This window comes from Pyxicephalus adspersus, chromosome 5 (genome assembly GCF_032062135.1).
Source record: "Pyxicephalus adspersus chromosome 5, UCB_Pads_2.0, whole genome shotgun sequence".
In the NCBI taxonomy this organism is placed as follows: Eukaryota; Metazoa; Chordata; class Amphibia; order Anura; family Pyxicephalidae; genus Pyxicephalus; species Pyxicephalus adspersus.
This window is the reverse complement of record NC_092862.1, coordinates 29,296,317-29,315,250: the sequence shown is the minus strand read 5'-3', so window position 1 is coordinate 29,315,250 and position 18,934 is coordinate 29,296,317. Positions and strand designations below refer to the sequence as shown.

General features: G+C 38.4%; 1 protein-coding gene across 2 annotated transcripts in view; it reads left to right on the top strand.

Annotated features, from left to right (window-relative positions):
• ZC2HC1A (zinc finger C2HC-type containing 1A) overlaps positions 1 to 18,934 on the top strand; it is a 58,785-nt gene that overhangs the window by 2,676 nt on the left and 37,175 nt on the right. For both annotated transcript variants that reach the window (XM_072411019.1, XM_072411018.1), the window contains exons 2-7: positions 4,364 to 4,431; positions 8,583 to 8,699; positions 11,867 to 12,008; positions 12,315 to 12,463; positions 14,403 to 14,502; positions 16,120 to 16,225. In XM_072411019.1, the coding sequence (XP_072267120.1) occupies positions 4,364 to 4,431; positions 8,583 to 8,699; positions 11,867 to 12,008; positions 12,315 to 12,463; positions 14,403 to 14,502; positions 16,120 to 16,225 (682 nt within the window). The remainder of the gene's footprint in view (positions 1 to 4,363; positions 4,432 to 8,582; positions 8,700 to 11,866; positions 12,009 to 12,314; positions 12,464 to 14,402; positions 14,503 to 16,119; positions 16,226 to 18,934) is intronic.

Sequence of the window (18,934 nt, the reverse complement as noted above, 5' to 3'; positions counted from 1 at the left end):
CTTATTCCTTTGGCTTTAGACACACCGAGTAAGTAACCACCTTTGACACCTGTCTAAAAAATGGCTACATACCTGGTGATCCCCCAGTCTATGGGTCCCCAGCAGAGTGATCACCCTATTTAAGCTCCCAGTGCATTCACTGTTGTGTTCTCACCATGTTGGCTTTATCATTTTATTAGCTGTGGAGGACGTTTTTCAGTGTTGCCGCCACTGATTAGCACCCCCCAACCCTGCTGCTGCCTTCTAGCCAACAAGGGCAGGGGGTGCCATGGCCCTGGAGAAGTCACCTAAAGCAGAACAAAACCAAAAATATACCTTTATCCATCCAGAGCAGTGGTCGCCAACCTTTTCGGAATGACGGACCACTAAATTTACCGGCTCTGGACCGAGCATGCACGGGGAGCCAGATGTCACTCAAAGGGGAAGAAACTTCCCCATAGTGACGACATGATGCCAAAACCTACCCACTCTCCCATCGCAGGCTCAGAGACACAACCTGCTCACTGCCCTGGGCCTGCAATCTGGATGGGGCACATCGTCTGCAGCTCTGGCCAGTGCGCCTCCCCAGAGTCCTTCTCCTGACCCTGCTTGGGGGTGCACCGGCGGCCAGAGCCGCAGACCACCAAAATATTCTTCAGCGGTTGGCAACCGCTTACCAGAGGATTCCTCAATTGGTTTCCACGTCGTCATGTTATCCTCCTCCGGCCCAGCACTTCCATCTTCTTTGGCCTCTTTCCTTCCTTTTTGTACATCATTCAATCTCGCTCTGTGCAGGTGTAGACGGGGGGAAAAAAGACTGCTGATCTGACTGCGCATGCATTTTGTTCTACCAATAAAGAAACGGCTCCTTCTGCACATGCCCAAGATCGGGTGCAGTCTTTTAGTGATCCACCCTAATTATGGGGACCCGCTGTACACGTTAGATTTTTGCCCAGGATAATCAAAAGCATTCGTTTCAAGAAACAATCACCTAGCGTGTGGACATAGAAAGGAGCAAAATGCCCCGCTGCATGAGGGCTCCATACCCTCCTCAGCCACAAGGGGCCCCAAGTCATTTTTGCACAGTGGCCCGCTTTTGACTACATTTACCACTGTACATAGCTTTAGGTTACCGGCTTTGATTTTTCTTTCTGACTCCAGTAGAATGCAGAACTCGGCTCCCTCCATTATGACATCACAGGCTCAAGGAAGAGGAATCATTCACTTACAGAGACAGTGAATTAAAAAGTAATAAATGTCACATACTTAAGCGTTGAGAAATATAAAAAAATAATAAAAAAAAAATAATGTGTGCTTATTTATGGTATAATTCCATGTGTGGTCTGCATATGGATGTCATTTGTTAGGACGGCTCTGTCCCTTTTGCACATTACCGGCCAGCAGCAGCTACAGAAACAGCTGAGAATCTGCTCTGTAGGTCACCTTTGCTGGGTAATACATAGTCAGCTCATTTGCTCCCAGTGTGCCCTGGTCTATTGATGTGGGGTGTTACTATTCTGGATTACAGGGAGATAACAAAGATATTTTATTTCTTGCTATTGGAATACATTGAAATGATGTTCCCGATCAAACCTAGAAAAACCATGTAAGAGCGTCCTGACGAGAGGTCCGTTTACCAAGCCGTAGAGTCATTGTGACTGTAATGTTTATTTAGTTCTGTATTGTGAAGCCGCTGCTCTCTGATATATCTGCACATCACACATGGAGCGTCTGTGAGAGTCCCTGCATATAGTTACACACAGTGTGACCTTTCTTCTGTACATAACAACTGGCCTTACCCTCTGTCCCTTCACAGTTATTCTCCACATTCTTGTTCTTGTTTTATCTGTCTTTGGATAAGTATTTACTCACTCGGACCCGTTTAGGTTTGCTTGCTATGTTTTCTTTTTTCATGTATGTTTCCATGCTAAACAATGACCTCACTCTTTATAAAGCCTCACAAGCAAAACTTTTATCACAAAATATAACAGAACTTGTATGCTGAAATCTGAAATATTTCCTTTTGCCAGCTATGCGTAAACTGGTTCAACTGCATTTAGTTCCATTGTGAGGGGCTGCAGAAAGATTCCTAGTGATTTATACAGGGTGACATTCAAAACTCCGGCCATTGATAATCCGGATCCTTCAGTTTTCCTGCATGGATTTCAGAGCGCAGTTTTCCGAAGGTGCCGTTTATATTTTGATGGTACTGTACTCCAGAATCAGCTGTTAGGTCTTGTTTTCCCCCCACAAATCGGAGCTGTTTTTGCTGCTGAGGATGCCGTTACTGTCAGTCATGAAGATGATCATCCCGACAGCCTATCTGCTATTTAGCTTCTTTTCAAGGCTACAGTAATGATTAAAATTTTGTTTACTTGATTTAAAATTCGGTAAAAGTGTTTTATTTAGTTGGTGAACATTAAAATTTTATTTGCTTTTTATTTAGTGTCATTTCATTTTATTATATACAGCATATATAACCTTCAAAAATCCGGAACCTTGGAAAATCTGGCACTCCTCAGGTCCGAAGGTTGACTGATTTTTGAATGTCAGCCTATAGCAGATTTGTATACAGCATTGGGTGGTTTTGGGAGGGAGTTGGTCTTTGTAGATCCTGTTTAGGTCAATACATAGAAAAATAAAAACATTGGAATACATTACTAAAAATAGGGATATACATTGTTAAAAGTTGTATGTTTTGTGTTGGTCTTATAAGTAGGTGGAGGGGGGGGGGGGGCATTTTCAAGGAAGGAATCAGTGGGCCTTGGCATCACCAAGGAACTAAAAAGGGAAATCAATTAATACCCAACACAATCTCTACAAAGTGGACAAAAATACATTTTCTGTAAAGTGAGAAAGAATTAAAATGACGTGTTTTTTTTTTTTGTTTTTTTGTTTTTTTTTTTATGCCGTCCATGTTTTTCTTACCTAGTGACTCCCACACTGGTCTTTTCATGTTTTTTTATTAAGGGTCATCGCAGGACAAGGGAAAGCCTCCCCAGTGAGGTCACAGGTAGAATAACACTTGACATGAATATTTAGTCCTCCCCACTCCATCCAAGACTAAAAAAAAAAATCTTTCTGTATCTATAAAGCTGTAGACTGCCGACCTTCCTACTCCCACACAAGTGCCGTGGCTCTGTTGCCACAAATATCATATTAAACGCTGGAGACGTAAATAGAGCAGAGATTTTCCTTCCACCTATGATAATATTATAATAATCAGTGGCTTTTCAGTGTATAAAAAGCTATGATAGTAGTGAGACTTAGAGTCAGGGCCAAGCCCAGTCCACTGGGTTACATACACTGGATCCCCAAATGGGGGTGACATGATTTGTGCAGTCCCTGGGGGTGCTAAGTGTCAGTGGCAGTATTTTAACAGAGCCATCCCCACACTTTAAATATAATTGTTCTTTGGGTTGAATTTCCTGAACTTGAGTCTTTTGTGGACAGGAGGTCATTGAAGCCTAGAAACCGTGACCAATCAAGGACTTGAAAAAAGAACCACTCACTGCAGCTCCTATTCATTCCCAATGCGGCCTTTAGTGAGGAGACAATACCATGTAGCATTTCCTGATACGAGGAAGTAGTAAACACACCGCAACCTTACTTCCCATAAGGCAATATTTGCTACACTGTTTCGATTAATGCTTGCTCCTGTTTTTTTACGTGTATGTTTATTTGTTTATATATCTCTTTAGCTGCAAATCTAATTGTAGTCTGGGGATGTTTGATTATATTTAAAGCTCCAGTGATCACCAAGATTGGCTGCCATTGTGATCCTAAACTACACTGGTTCCTGATTGCTAGCCTGTGACAGAGAAGTCTCAGAACTAAGCATACACATAGGTTTTCATTTGTAGTCCCCAGCTGCAATGTAGATTATTGTTCCTAAGGGAAGGAGAACTGTGCCTGAAAAAGTACAAATTGCATGCCAAGCACTTCACCTGAGTTATGTTATCCATACATCAACAAAACATTCATTGAACCTATAAGGATAGTACTTTATTGAGCCTGTACATAGACACTTCCTGTCCTTCTACTTCTTGCATCACTGGTCACATTCTGTTTTTTAGGGCAGGTCTGAATCTAAATGGAGGTTTTGAGAAATGTTGGTTTTTCAGCATGTGTATATCCTAACACATGTGTTCCAGCATCACAAGCATATGTGGTCCAGGATCACCAGATTACTGATTAGAGGGAGTGGGGTGGACTAGGAAAATAAAACAAAATGTACTGAGCAAATAGGCTGCATGCAAAATATTTCATTATCAATGTTGATTAGCCAGTACTTAGTAGGTTAAAAGTGTTATGGGGGAGAATGTGGAATTGTAATTAGGATGTCAATAACTCTTTTAATTCTCTAAATTTGGTATTTTAACAGAAAACATTCCCTCTGGGGATCTGAGGCCATGTAAAATATGTGGTAGAACATTTCTTCCTGCTACATTGGTAAGTATAAAATAACCCAGAGGTAAGAAATTTGCGAATGTTCAGCTTCTGCTAGAACTGAGCTCTTCGGGGCAGGGTCCTCTCCTCTTCCTGTTTTGCTGTCTTTATCAGTTTTTCATTTGCAACCCCTATTTAATGTACAGCACTGTGTAATATGTTGGGGCTATATAAATACCTTTACTATAACTATAAATAATAATAACTGTCCCAGCATGCCATGTCACCACATCATACAAACACTCCTCATCTGTACTGTCCACTGGTGTTTATCTGTGTGTCCTGTTCTATTTTATGTTTGTGTGGCTTTTTGGTCCCAATATGGAGTTCCAAGGAATGCAATTTGGCTTTTAAATTCATGCATTTTTTTCAGAGGATTTGTAGGTAAATGATGTACTTCATCTGTACTATACAGGTAGTCCCTAGGTTACATATGAGATAGAGACCGTAGGTTTCCTTTAAAGTTGAATTTGTATGTATGTCAGAACAGGTACAATATTTTAATAAATGCAATTAGGATAGATGTTTGTCTCAACATATTATTAGGCAGTGTGGTGTCAGTTACTGAATAAAATCCTCACTGTGAGTTATTCACAAACAAAGCAAAAAAAAATGGGTTCTAGACATTCATTCATTTCTGGAGCAAGCTGTGCTTTGATATGCAAAAAGAAATAACTGCAGAATTTGTCTTGTTCATTAAAGAGTTACATGATAGCTCTTAAGATCACGCACAACCTTAGCTGTGTTTAGCAAAGGATTTGTAATGCAAGTCATGCAAACCTCCACCTTCAAGCCTTGGTCCTGTACAGGAGCGAGCAGGGAAGGCCCATTCGTATCTAGTACTCGTCTGTATGTCAGATGTCCAAACTTGGGGACTACCTGTACATTCTTTTTTCCTGTAGTTCTGCAAAGCTGTAGGTTTTTTGGTTTCTATCCTAAACTATTTAAGTTACAACAGGTAAAATCCATCTCTTAAGCAGATTTTTCGCTTGAATACTTTGTTGGAACGCTTCCTTGTCTTGTTGCCAGACTCCCAGAATAGAAGAGGTAGATTGTGATGGTAGAAGACTACAGTCAAGGCAAAGCCTTCTTTGAGCTTCATTCCTGGCAGTGAGGCAGGCCTAGGGGTGGTTTGCAGGCAAGAGAATAATTTAATTGATTTTAAGACATACTAAGCATAAAAAAGTCCTAAACCATGCACCATGAATCCACCCAACTGTATTCAAGAAAACAAAGACAATCAACATTTATACATGTTGCCCCCTAGTGGAGTTTTATGAGTAAGCTTCGCTAAGGGGATGACTGCATCAAAGATCCTCTTCTGTGGATTCTATTTGCAAAAAGTAAGCAAAAAGAAAAAAAAATATTTACTGTCCTTGTTTCAATGAGAAGTTTCTTACATGTGATATCCATTGGCATGATGTGAAGAACAGAGCTCTCACTTTCGTTTTGTAAATTTGCTGTAAATGTTGGGAAGTTAGGGGGATCAGCTCATTGAAGGACACTGTAGGATGGTTGAAAAGTCTATTTTCTTAAGTCTAAATTAAATTTCATTCAGCTGTAAGAAAATACAAAATGGCTTAGTCTAGCAGAACAAAAATAGCATACTTCAGCAAATAAGTCCCACAGGCTGCCACAAGTGACTATGTCAGGTGGATGCCTGGTACTCGCATGTAGCCAAGGTTTGTAGTGTTTGTAGTTTGTCCTCCAGAAACTGGGAGCTGCTTCATACTACTGCTTCCAGGGTCACTTTGAGAGGGAAATATATCTACCACCCAGGAGCCACCCCCGGCGTCCTGTACAGTGTAAATAGGCGTCTGAGGTGTGTCTATTGAAATGATGTCTGGTGAAAGAAGAGAAGTCCTTTGGGTCTCTTGGGCTCACCAAAGGGGATACAGAAATACAAGCAGGCATGACATGCTACTCTCCCAATCTAAGGACAATGTAGGTGAATGTACCCAGTGTTTCATCTTTGTATCACAGAGGATTTTTTCATTAAATAAAACCTGTTGTTTGAAAAACATTGACAATGCCATTGGCAGCCTGATTGTGGTTGACGCAAGTATGATTCATAATTCAGAAACATAGCAAATTACATACTAAAAATAAAGGCAGAAATCCTTATTGGTGTATTTGTTCCAGGTCAGTGAGTTAAAAGGAACTGAAGCATAATAGCTGCTTTTTTTTAGGAGACAGGAATAGCAGTCTACGTATTTTTCACGTATTTACGTGTAATAGCTGCATGGGAACTGCTGGCGTTCACTTTGCTGTTGCCCCTGATTGCACACAGCATATAACATGACTGTACAGACCCAAACCTTAGTAAAATGGAGCAACATTAGCACCTTTTTGCTTTTTTATTTTCAGTATCCTCCTACATAAGAGATTTTATTCTCTGGTTCCTCTCATATGATGATGTGCCGCTGCAGGGGCTCCAACATGCGCACTGTCTCATGGGAATGGCTGCCTCACTGCAAGTAACACAGGCTTCCCAAACATTGTGAAAATATTTTCTGCACCATGCCCATATGATATGGTGGTGCCTACAAAGGACAGTGGGCACATTAGCAATCAAATTTTTTCAGCTGGGGGACATATTCAGTTGGCTTCACAAAAAAAAAAAAAAGAATGGACCTGGCAAAGTAAACAATAATAGGAATTCTAGAACCCAAAATTTTAACAGTACAGGTGTGCCTTAAAAGTATTTTAGACACTTTCATTTGTATCTTTCAAGGCAGCCCAGGTGTGAAGTCGCTGCAAAACCATCATGTTAGCCTTGTAAACCTGTACTTGTTTGCCACCTTCCCATGTGATATAGTTCAGGTAACCTCCTGCTCGTGCAGCTCTAAACCTTAAAGGTTTATTCAGATTTTTTTGCTGTGGTCTGTCACCTTTAGTGTGAATCACCTTCTCTGTCCTATTGACCATTATCTGAGACAGAAAGTCACAGAAAATCAAAAATGTCAAAGCTAAGCTGAGTTCCTCTAATAAGGACACTGTTCTGGTGATGACTGTCCAAGGGGGGATTTCCCCTCATTTTGTAAGATTATCTCCCACTTCCTGTTGTATCTTCAGAACAGAAATCTCCACAGTGTTACCTACACATTAAAAAATACACAGTTTTTGACCATTATTTATCCTATCACAATTTTAAAAAAGAAAACTAAGTGTTCTCTGCTGTTACCCAGGCACAATTTTTTTAATGAATTATATAGATCAATAAAGCCTCCATGATATAGCGTAACATCTAGGCTTCTCTTGCCTTCCCTGCTAAGAGACAAATCTTTTTACTCTGATTTTAAAGCGGAACTAAACCAAAAAAAAAAAACATACCTTTACTTCCGCAGACCCCCTGATTTCCTCCGGCGCTGTCCTGTAGTCCAACTTTGTCCCGGCGTGGAGGAAGCGCTGGACGCTGCCATCTTCCTCTATCTTCTTCTTCTGGCTACATCACCTGATCTTACATCTGCGCAGTGCGAGATCAGATGACATAGCCAGAAGAAAAAGAAAGATGGAGGAAGATAGCAACGTCCAGCGCTGGGGAAAAATGATTGCTGATCTCACTGCGCATGCATGAGACCGACATTTTTTTCCCTATGTGAGAAAAAAGGCCCAGAAGCAGGATGCATTACGTGTGTCCCAGGAGGCTCTGTACTCTTATTCAGTCTTTACGTCTGCCATGGCGGTAAGGACAAAAGGGGGGGGGGTTGTTCTAATTTAGGGAACAAAAAAACAAACACATTTTACCTTTTATATAAAAGGAATGTCTACCTCTTATGTAAAGTAAAAATTTTGATAATATGTCCGCTTTAAAGAAGATTTTGAATGCTAAATCCACCATTAGAAAATTATAGATAGCTATATGTTTGAATGATTCCGTCTCCTGTCCAGCAACCTCTCCGTAGTTGTAGGGATGAGACTGTGTGAGGCTGATGGGAGGGGGCATTTATTTGGTAACTGTGCTTCACTTGCTGTACCAGCAAGTGTCCCAAGCTCTAAATTCCATTCCCCAAATCTCTATCTATCTATCTATCTATCTATCTATCCTAATCTATCTATCAGCCTTATGCATAATATTAGCAAGCTAACTTCTTTCTTTCTATTCTTTATATATATATATTTAATTCACATAAAAAACATTTTTTGTTTTTCAGAAAAAACATGTTCCAATTTGCCAAAAAGCAGCTATTAAAAAAAGAAAAGTATTTGATTCCAGCAGGCAGCGGGCAGAGGGAACAGAAATTTCTACTGTCAAACCAATAAAACCACGGGTAAGTGACTGCAAGAGATAACTATAAATAAAATTAAATATAGTTTTTTGTTTTTCAAGTCATTTTTTTTATTTTTTGCCTGATGAGTTGTCATCCTTTAACAGAAAAGTGTGAGACTTCATAACACTTCCCACTCTCCTCCTTTCCATAACATAAGAACTAATAATACTGTTGAGATATCATAAAAGAAGTAAGGAGATCACAGACCTGCATATCTGAATTCAATAGCATAGTGGTGCCTTGAGATTCAGAAGATTGTAATGCCTGGCACTGTTTCCCCATCATGTGCTCTCAGAGAGCCATCTATATGGGAAATCTAAGGTTATGCAAGGCAGGTATCCAGCATAAAAGATTATTTAACACCTTAACAAACAGGGAATTAGACATTCCCCCAAACGTTTCCCCTAATATTTGTGGAAGATATTTAATAGAAAATCTCCTACCCTTTGCATTATTTAAAAGGAGTATAATGTAATTTCCTTTAGCCCCACTGGAGCACGGGTGAGATTGTGTGGTAGTTGACCAGACCTCCCTTTTAAAAGCATACATGATGATAGACAGAGCCAACTTTAATATTATACATTGATGTAGAAACACTTTAGTATGCTTATTGCTTTTCTGCTGATCTATTTTATAGCAGCTTGAGGTTAACATGCTCAGAATTGTGTTGTGCTTGCATGCCAATAGCATCTTTTTATTTCCCAGTAAAGAAATAACATGAAGACCTTGGTAAATGCAGCCTTGTTGTCAGTACAAGTGCAATATGCCAATTAGTGGTCATTCCCTTAAAGATTCCTGAAAACCTAACTGATATGCAGATATCTTGCGAGCAATGGAGATAGGACTGCAAATTGGCAACTAAGGGCAGAAATGTCATTGTTCTGTCGAGCAGAGAACACTGCTGCTTGAAAACATTTGCTAACACATGGCAAATGACTTTAAGAAGTCCATTACAGGTTTGCTGGATCACCCAGGTGTGGACATGGAGTGAACATCAAGGCATAGTGTAACAATACTGAAGAAGGGGGGGTTGGGGGTTTGCTTACTAAGAGGTTGTTAAGAGATTTTGTCTGGCCGAGCCTGGAATTGTTATAGAAAATGTGGAAAAAGAAAGGAAAAGACAGGCTTTTGTTGGCTTTAGGTGTTCGTGAATTTCAAATGTTTATTGAATGTGTTTGATTAATAGAGATTATTAACATCCATGACAAAATTTATTCCATAAAGGAAGTGTGAATTACTATATCATGAAATACATATTAGTCACATATGAATTACATGAGCATTGGAAATAAACTGTTACAATGGTTCATGAATAATAAAATAATAAAATGTTATAAAAATAATGGTTCATGAATTGTACTCAATGAGTTATAGTGTCTCAATTGAACCCGACCCGTTTCGCCCAAAAAAAGTGGCTTCCTCAGGGGATATAGAGACTTGAGTAGAAATGAATAGGGTCAAGGGTGAAGAACTGAAATTGTCAACAGAGACAATGTGAAGATACAAAAATAAAGATGGCGCTGGATTAAGGGTATTAACAAATAAATTAGTTGTTAAGTCCACTTTGGTGTTAGTTATCCCTCTGTCATGAAGCAGTATTTCTTTATTCTCATTAAATACGTTACTTGTGGTACCTCCCAACCAAGGTTGAGAGTTTAGGATGTGGCCAAACTAATTGGATTGTTACATATCTTGTTATAGAATTTCAAATATAGTATGATGAAATAATGATTACTTCAGGTGTATTTAAAGCGATTTGACTGTATGAATCACAACAAATCCTTGCGAATTAGTATTTGATTTTTTATGCACTGGTATTTGTTAGAATACTCACTGATATAGGTGAACAAAAGTTGTGACAGATACTCCTTTTCCCACACTGACCGTCCAATGTGAACTAACTCCATGAGTACAAACCTTGAACCATTATTTTTATAACATTATGTGTACGGTTTATTTCCAATGCTCATGTAATTCTTATGTGAATAATATGTGATCCATGACACAGTAATTCGTTTTCACATTTTATCACAAATTTATTACAATTTCTTTATGGAATAAATTAAGTCACAGATGCTAATAATCTTTATTATTAAAACACATTCAATAAACATTTGAAATTCATGAAAACCTAATGCCAACAAAAGCCTGTTTTTTCCTTTCTTCTTCCACATTTTCATGGTGTAACAATATCTGCTCTCTGGTATAAATATGCCCCTTAGATTTATGCTTTATATCTGTTACATTTCAGAGGCCTTTCCTCCAGGAAGCCTGATTTATTAAAGCTCTCCAAGAATGGACAGAATATCGGTGAACCTGGGTGACCCAGCAAACCTTGAATTGATTTCCTAAATTCATTTGCTAGGTGTTCGCAAATGTTTTCAATCCTGGACCAGATGCATTTCATGTTTTTTTGAATCTCCCAGGTTCACTGATAAAATTGTATCCTCTATAATCTTGGAAAGCTTTAATAAATCAGGCCTATTGTGTATGAATCACATGTCTTGGCTCTGTTCCACATTGTGTTCAACACTGTAACCCGGTTCATAGTGCTATTTGCGCTAGTTTGAGCTTCAGCTGACTGTACAGGGGTTGCAGGGAAAAGGCAGAATCTTTACAGCACTGTTTGCTAAAGTTTAATGGCATCCTTATGACCTCCATTCTCCTGCTTTTTTTTATTATCTGCCACACCACTGCCATGTAAAGTTACCCAACACTATTGTTGTGAATAGTATGATCTACAGTTTGTCTCTTATGACCATCTGTCCCCGGGGCATTTTTTTTTCCTTCTGTCACAGACTTCTGTAAAACAAAGCTTGTAATTCTTCATGTCAGCTAAAATGTTTAATGATTACATTCAGATGCAAAAACTAAATTAGAAACTCAGTCTGTGAAAGTTTAATGCCAGTAATTGGGCAAACGGCAACATCACAGACATTTCAAACTCCTTGTGTATGTCCAAGCATTACAAAGAAACACTTTCTACCATTTAGATCCGTGTTTCTCAATCAGGGTTCTCTGGAACCCTATGGTATTTCCAGAGGTTGCTGGGGGTTCTTTGAGCACTAAGAAATGTGTGCCTCTCATGTCAATTTGTCTTCAAAATTCTTTTTAAAAATCTCACCGTTTAATGTGGAACATGGATGCACTTTTAAATTTTGTTTTAGCCAGAACCTCCAAAGAAGACTTCCAACTGGAGGAGGAAACATGAGGACTTTATTGCTACTATTAGAGCTGCTAAAGGACTCACCCAAATCATAAAGGAAGGAGGAGAACTTCCACCTCCACCCCCACCTTCTTATGATCCAGGTAAGCAACACATTAGTGTCACAATCTTTCAATTCCTTCGGGTTGTAAAAGGGTCTTATGTAATTTTGCTCTATTTTGTTGAACAATCTTATGTGTTGCTTTTAAATTGTTAGCAGCCTATTTCCTTCAACTATTCTTATCCAAGTTTTTGGAATAAACCTGCTTCTTCATGAATGAAATATAATGTTGTCTCATGTGTATTTTATTAGAAAATATATGCAAGCTTTCTTGTTTACTCGTAAGACTCATATCTTTTTTTATTAGACATTGTATTATTGACAGTGCATGTTTTTGTATTTCATCTAGATTATGTCCAGTGCCCGTACTGTCAGAGGAGGTTTAATGAGAATGCGGCTGACAGGCACATCAACTTCTGCAAAGAACAAGCTGCTCGCATAACCAATAAAGGAAAATTAGGGGGAGATGTAAAAGGAAAAGCGATTCCACGGACTCAGGTAATTCGATTTTGATTCAGAAAGAAAGCTGCAATGCCATTGTCTGGTTTCCAAATGCGTTTCTATAGGAGTTTTATGTTAACTTGTTCATGACCAGAGGCAATTGTAGCCTAGATGCCCAGGCCAAACTCTGCAGCTTCAACATGTATTAGTAAACTTGACAATAACTTTGACTATTTTTCATAGTTTAAATATATGCATAAATTACTAAAGACATATGTCACTTATTCAGAATAAGATTTCAGTTATATTATTACTCCTATTATTATTTCCTTTATCACTTTATTTGTATCTGACAATTTCAAGTATTAAAGTATTACACAGCATTCTTTGTAGTCTGAAGGTGATAGTCTTCATATGTAAGCTGAAGCATTTCTTTTCTTTGTGGAGCCTACAATGTGCATGCTATTAATATCACTAATAACTACCGTGGCTTGTTCAGTCATCAGTGTACAGCCCAAGCTGTTAGGGGCAACTATATACTATTTACAGATTCCAGAAAAGACAAAAGGATGTTCTGTGCAGGACCTACTGCCCTTAATATGTTAGTGCTCAGGTAAAAAATAATCCTGTGATAGATTTGGACACATGACGGTTTCGCCATTATGTAGTTAGTCATATGTGATTTAGCAAGTCCACCAGCTTTTTAGTCTATAATACAGGTTTCGCCATTATGTAGTTAGTCATATGTGATTTAGCAAGTCCACCAGCTTTTTAGTCTATAATACAAAAAGTGCCACATCCCTAAATACAAGCATTCAAAAAAGCAACAAGATTAATTGGGACATACTCTGGATAAATATACCATTTAGTTTACAAAAAATAGAAAAAAATATATACTTTTTTACATAATCAACAATACCTAAATAGTTAAAACCATACATATATTCGAGTAATTAAAACCAAATTGATCATAGCAAAAAACAGTGACATACAAAGTTCATACTTTGTCTCAATGAACATTGACACGTTTCCTGGAAGCTATATGTCCACTTCTAATACAAATGAGACTTGCATTATAATACATGAATCTTATTACCAGGTACAACAAACAGTAAATCAAGGGCTTCTTCAGATCTGATAATTACCCTTTTTTTTGGTTTGGTTTTTTTGAATTATGCATTATAATGTAGTTCTCATTTGTACCTGGAAGAAGTGGACATAAAGCTTCCGCGAAACGCGTCAATGTTCATTGAGACAAAGTATGAACTTTGTATGTCACCGTTTTTTGCTATGAGCAATTTGGTTTTAATTAATCAAATATATGTGTGGTTTTAACTATTTATGTATTGTTGGTTTTTTTAAACTTTTTTTTGAAACTTTTTTTCAGTTATCAACAGAGTTACATGTCATGAAAAATGAAGGCTGTCATTGCTGACCCCTCTTGTTTTGTTTTTTTTTAATTGATTGTCAAACTGACTTTATTATTTATATATATTAAACCACTGACCTGCCACAAGTATTTGGAGAAATCTTCCTCTCTTTACTTCCGGTGGCACCTACCTCGGGTGTCTATGCTGTCTGGCTGATGTTGACACTTCCTGTTGACCAGCCACAGCGAGCTCCTTTTTCGAAAGGACCAAACGGTCAGCAGTAGTGATAACATTCACATGGGGGGACTGCTTGGTAACAGTTAGCATGGACACATCTGGAACACTAGATCAGTCTTCCCATGAACACAGAAGCAGCACTTTTTCTGGAATCTAGACAGCAGATTTAAGTGAGCAGTGTTCTCCCCAGGAATTTTATTCAGCGGTTGGCGGGTGGCCAAAAAGTGGACGTGTAACACATGACAAATTTAGTGTGCCAATATGCATAAACATACCTTTAGATATTTCCATGTTACCACGGGCTTCAAATGACTTCAATTACCCATTTTTTTCCCATTTTAGGACTGCTGTCTATGTACATAACAATTGTGTGTAACTATTTCTTTTAGTACAAGCCCCCTGCTCTTACGAAGACTAACTCCCCTGCGTCTGTGTCCTCACCAAATTCTCGCTTGCCACAACCACCTAATATTGGTAAACCAACTTCAGGTATGCATTTTTTATTACCAGCATAACAATTACAGGGATTTAATAGCACAATATTTCTGTATTGGTGCACATGCTATAAATCAAGGTATAGAGAATTCAGTGTGTTAGAAGTACCCTTACCCTCAACGTGTTCTCTTTATATTGCTGTGAAATGCTTTGGTCTAAAATAATACAGTGCTCTGAATGGCAAATCTAAAGCCAGCAAGATGATATACTTCCACTTTTATGGACTAAGTACTGTGGACTAAAGTAATATTTTGTTGTGTGGTTCCAACAATTCCTGATATTTCTCAGTCATACAGAAGTCAATCTAGCGTCAATTTAGTCTTCAATATGCACATCAGCATTGGATGCTGTGACGGTCCTGTTGGCCTCCTTTATGACTTAAGGTCATCCAAATCCTCTCTATACCTAGTTAGTACCCATAATTCACATAGACATCATAACAACTGCACATTTAGACCATCTTGCTAAAAGAAATATTTGGACGTCTTACTAAAAAAAAAAAAGTTGGTCTTCCTGCCATGCTCATCCAATGCTTTCAACAACACTGACCTACAACAACATATGTAGACCTGAAGGTTTGCTCCAGGATAAAGCTAGCCCGGCAAGTAATAATAAGGCCAATTAGAGTGGAAATTCACTCCTCGTTATTATTCTCCGAGCAGTGCATACAAATATTTGGTCCAATCTAAATATTTCAGCAAAATGACTACAGCCTGCGAGGCAAACCATGTCTTCTGATATTAGGTATTGTCTACTCTTTATACTGTACAAGCACACATTTTAATATATTGTATGTGTACATGGTTAGGATTATAAGGAATGACTCTAGATTTAATAAAAGGGTTATTCTTTGTTTTAGAATTAGAATTGCAGGGTCATCTTTGTAGGAGGTGGTTACCCTAGGGCTGCTTCTTAGACACAGGTGGGGGACTTGTCACAGAGGAGATAGGCCAATTCCGGGGAGGGGGCCTGTATGCCAACATTCATAATTGAATATGTACCAAAATATGTTCAAAAATTAATATTTGACAACTATGTAACCCTTGTGTGTTGACTATAATGAGTATTTGTTTTAATGGTTAAAAAAAAAAAAAAATGCAAGTTGGTGGATTCTCTGTTAGATTAGTGGCTAGCAGTGCATATACATGTAGATATGTAAATATGGCACCCCACTGACCCCCTTATTTTTTATATAATTTTTCTAAGGATCCCCTGAAACATTTACATAACCATCCTTGAATCTCATTATTTATTTATTTTTTTGAATATGTAAAATGTCATAAAACAAAACATAAAACGACTGCTTCGCAGATTGATTAGTAGGTCCATCTGTGCAAACCCCAGTATGTCTATACACTAGCCATTTCATTAAAATGTCATTGAGGAGATTTAGAGGGTGCAAGCTTAGTTTGGCTTTTACAGTATACAATTGAGAAATATGTTCACCAGCCTATATCACTTCATCCACCGAATGTTCTGTTGAATGAAAAGCCTTAATATATTGGTAACAATCTAAATATTTGTATTGTATTTTTTCTCTTTATTCTTTTATCAGAGCAATATGTTTTTATAATATTTTTGATTGTTATACTTGCATTATACTTTACTTAGGTATACCTTCGCCAAAGCCAGCATCGGGCAGTGGATCAGCAATAAATCGTTATCAGCCGGCCTCCCCTGCAAATAAAAATTCTGCCATATCAAGTCCTCAGGCGGGGTAGGTTAAAAGAATTGAATGAGTGCTCTGTTCAGAAGCTTTTGCTGAACGCTGGTTGAGGGGATGCTGATCATTTTATATATATTTTGATAAGAATATGATATGATAGCTTTGTTTGTCTTTACTTCCTAAGTAATATTGATCTGTCTTTAAGAGTGCTATTAGCTCATAAGTATTATCTCATCATCCCTCTCTCTCCAGTATGCACATTTATTTGAGTTGAGTGGATTTATTTGCCTTTATGTTATATGTTGGAGCAGACTGTACAGTGGGAGTGCAAGGAAATGAACATAACAATGAACAAATTCATGCTTGGTATGCGTGCTTGTACCAAGTTTTGTATAGGAAACAATCCTTGTTCCTTTGAGCACCACCAAACAGCACTGGACACCCCTAACTGAATGACTTCCAGGGATAGAAATCTTTGCTAGATGTAGTTGCCAGCTGCTGTTCAGGTGTTGTATCCATTTGTTCAACTGCTTAAAAAAGTGGACTACTAAAACAAAAAGTCTCCATACACTTTGTGTTGCCTCTCTTCAATTCACCCTTTATCAGTAAAAAAGTTCTCTCAAAAAGAAAAAATTGCATTGCTGAACATGACGTCACCATCCTTCTGAGAATATTTCTGTAGAAACTCATTGGAGGATGCTCTTGCTATAGAGTGGAGTAGTTTTTCCGAGAGATTTTTCCTGTTTTGCAGTCCTCAGGATGCCTCTTGGAATGGCAGTGACGTCACACCCAGCATTGCAGAAGACAAGGGTGAGGGAAGTATACCTTTGTGCTTATATTTTTCTGTGTGGAGAGGTAGCACAGTGAAGGATACCCTATCCTTAGGCTCTGCAACACTAACCTTCTCCGCAACCATCACACTAATCTTCCTTATAACACTAACACTCCCTTATGTAAAGTATTTTGCATGTGCTTTTTTTCGGTACTGGTTTCTTTACACAAACACCAGCATTTGGAGGCCCAACCCAGGGATTTGCAGTTTTGGCATTTGGGTTTTTATCTGGTTTGTGGGCTTTAAACTCCAGATAGTGACTTGGATGGAGTAAAATCTCTGGCATTGCCAAAACTTTGCACTACTAAATCCTCTGTAACTTTTCAACCTAATTGTGATAAGAAGGTAAGTAGGAAAGACAGACTGTTCATGAAAGCTAAACTGAAGGCAAATATAAAAGGCACAAATATTGCAGGTCTGTTTTTACAAAAAAAAAAACATTCTTTTAAATGCCTTGATATGATTTGCTATCTTCTTCTTTCATACATGGTATTGCAGAGCTTAGATTAGTTGGTAGGCAAAACAGCCTAGTAAATCGGTTGTGATGTGGTGCAATAAAAAGCTGTAATCCGATGGAGAATTAGCTTTTAGTGGCGCCTGCTGTTACCAGGTGATGTTAGTTGGCACACCATTATTATGGCAACAGTTTCATTTTCTGTAAGAAGCTCGGTCATACACAGACTAGTTTGTAATCATGATTTGATTATCATGATATTGGCATCTACTAAGACAACATGTTTTCAGGGTGTGAATCATGCAGCTGAGTTTGCTTTAAGGTCTAGAAATGTCTGACTTTCCATTCTCCAGTTCCAGACGTTTAAGCAAATTCAGCTTTGTGATTCACACTGAAAACATGTTTTCATTTTCTTCATAAGCCAATATCCTTTTAAAGGCTTTAAAAAGACAAACGTGCCAAATTTCAGAGAATTTGTAAAACTGGAATACAGTACTGACATCAACGTGAGGTTTATTTATGCTCCTACTACCCCCCAAGCCACTAATAGGAGTATTGGGGGTTATAATTGTGGATACTGACACAACTGTATTTACAACATTGCTGGGACTTATATTTGTGGTCTATTGGGGGGTATTGTGGCTATCCTGGGGTTGCAGCACAATTATAACCTCTAGCATTTGTCTTTTGTTTTACTTAACCACAGACAAATGCTGGAGGTTATAATCGTGCTGCAGGTTACTAATACTGCCATTGACATCAACAAGGGAGCTTATTTTACTTACACTTTCTCTTTAGAATGTATTACCGTATGCTGCAAAAAAAAAAAAAAAAAAAAAGCAACAGGAATGAAATGATCAGGCATTCAGGTACTTTGGAGCCCATTGACTTTGACCTAACAAAAACACTACTTTTGTGCAGCACGGTTGGCACAATGGTTAGCACTCTATTCATTGCAGCACTGGGTTCCTGGTTCAAATCCCAGCCAATATGCTACATGCAAGGGGTTTGTATTTTCTCTCTGTGTTTGCATGGGTTTCCTCCGGGCACTCCCATTTCCTTCCACATCCCAAGAACATGCAGTTAGGTTTACTGTCTCTCCCTCAAAAATTGTCCTTAGATTGTGTTAATGACATATGACTATGGTAGGGACATTAGATTAGAGCCCTTTTGAGGGACAGCTAGTGACATGACTATGGACTCTGTACAGCGCTGCATAATGTCAGTGCTATATAAATATAAGTAGAGGAAAGGAATCAGGTAGTTTGCCTTACACATTCAGGCACTGGTATGTACACTATGTGATAGATGGGATGAAATTGAAAGTCTTGTGGGTAATGTATATCTTTTTTCTGCTGCTATGCAATTGGGTGTTTCCTAGGAGGGGTTTGTAAAGTGGAACAGGATTTGGAATTGCTGAAAAATTGGTCAAAGCAAAAGAAACTACAGTTTGTTTCTGAATGCAAACTAATGC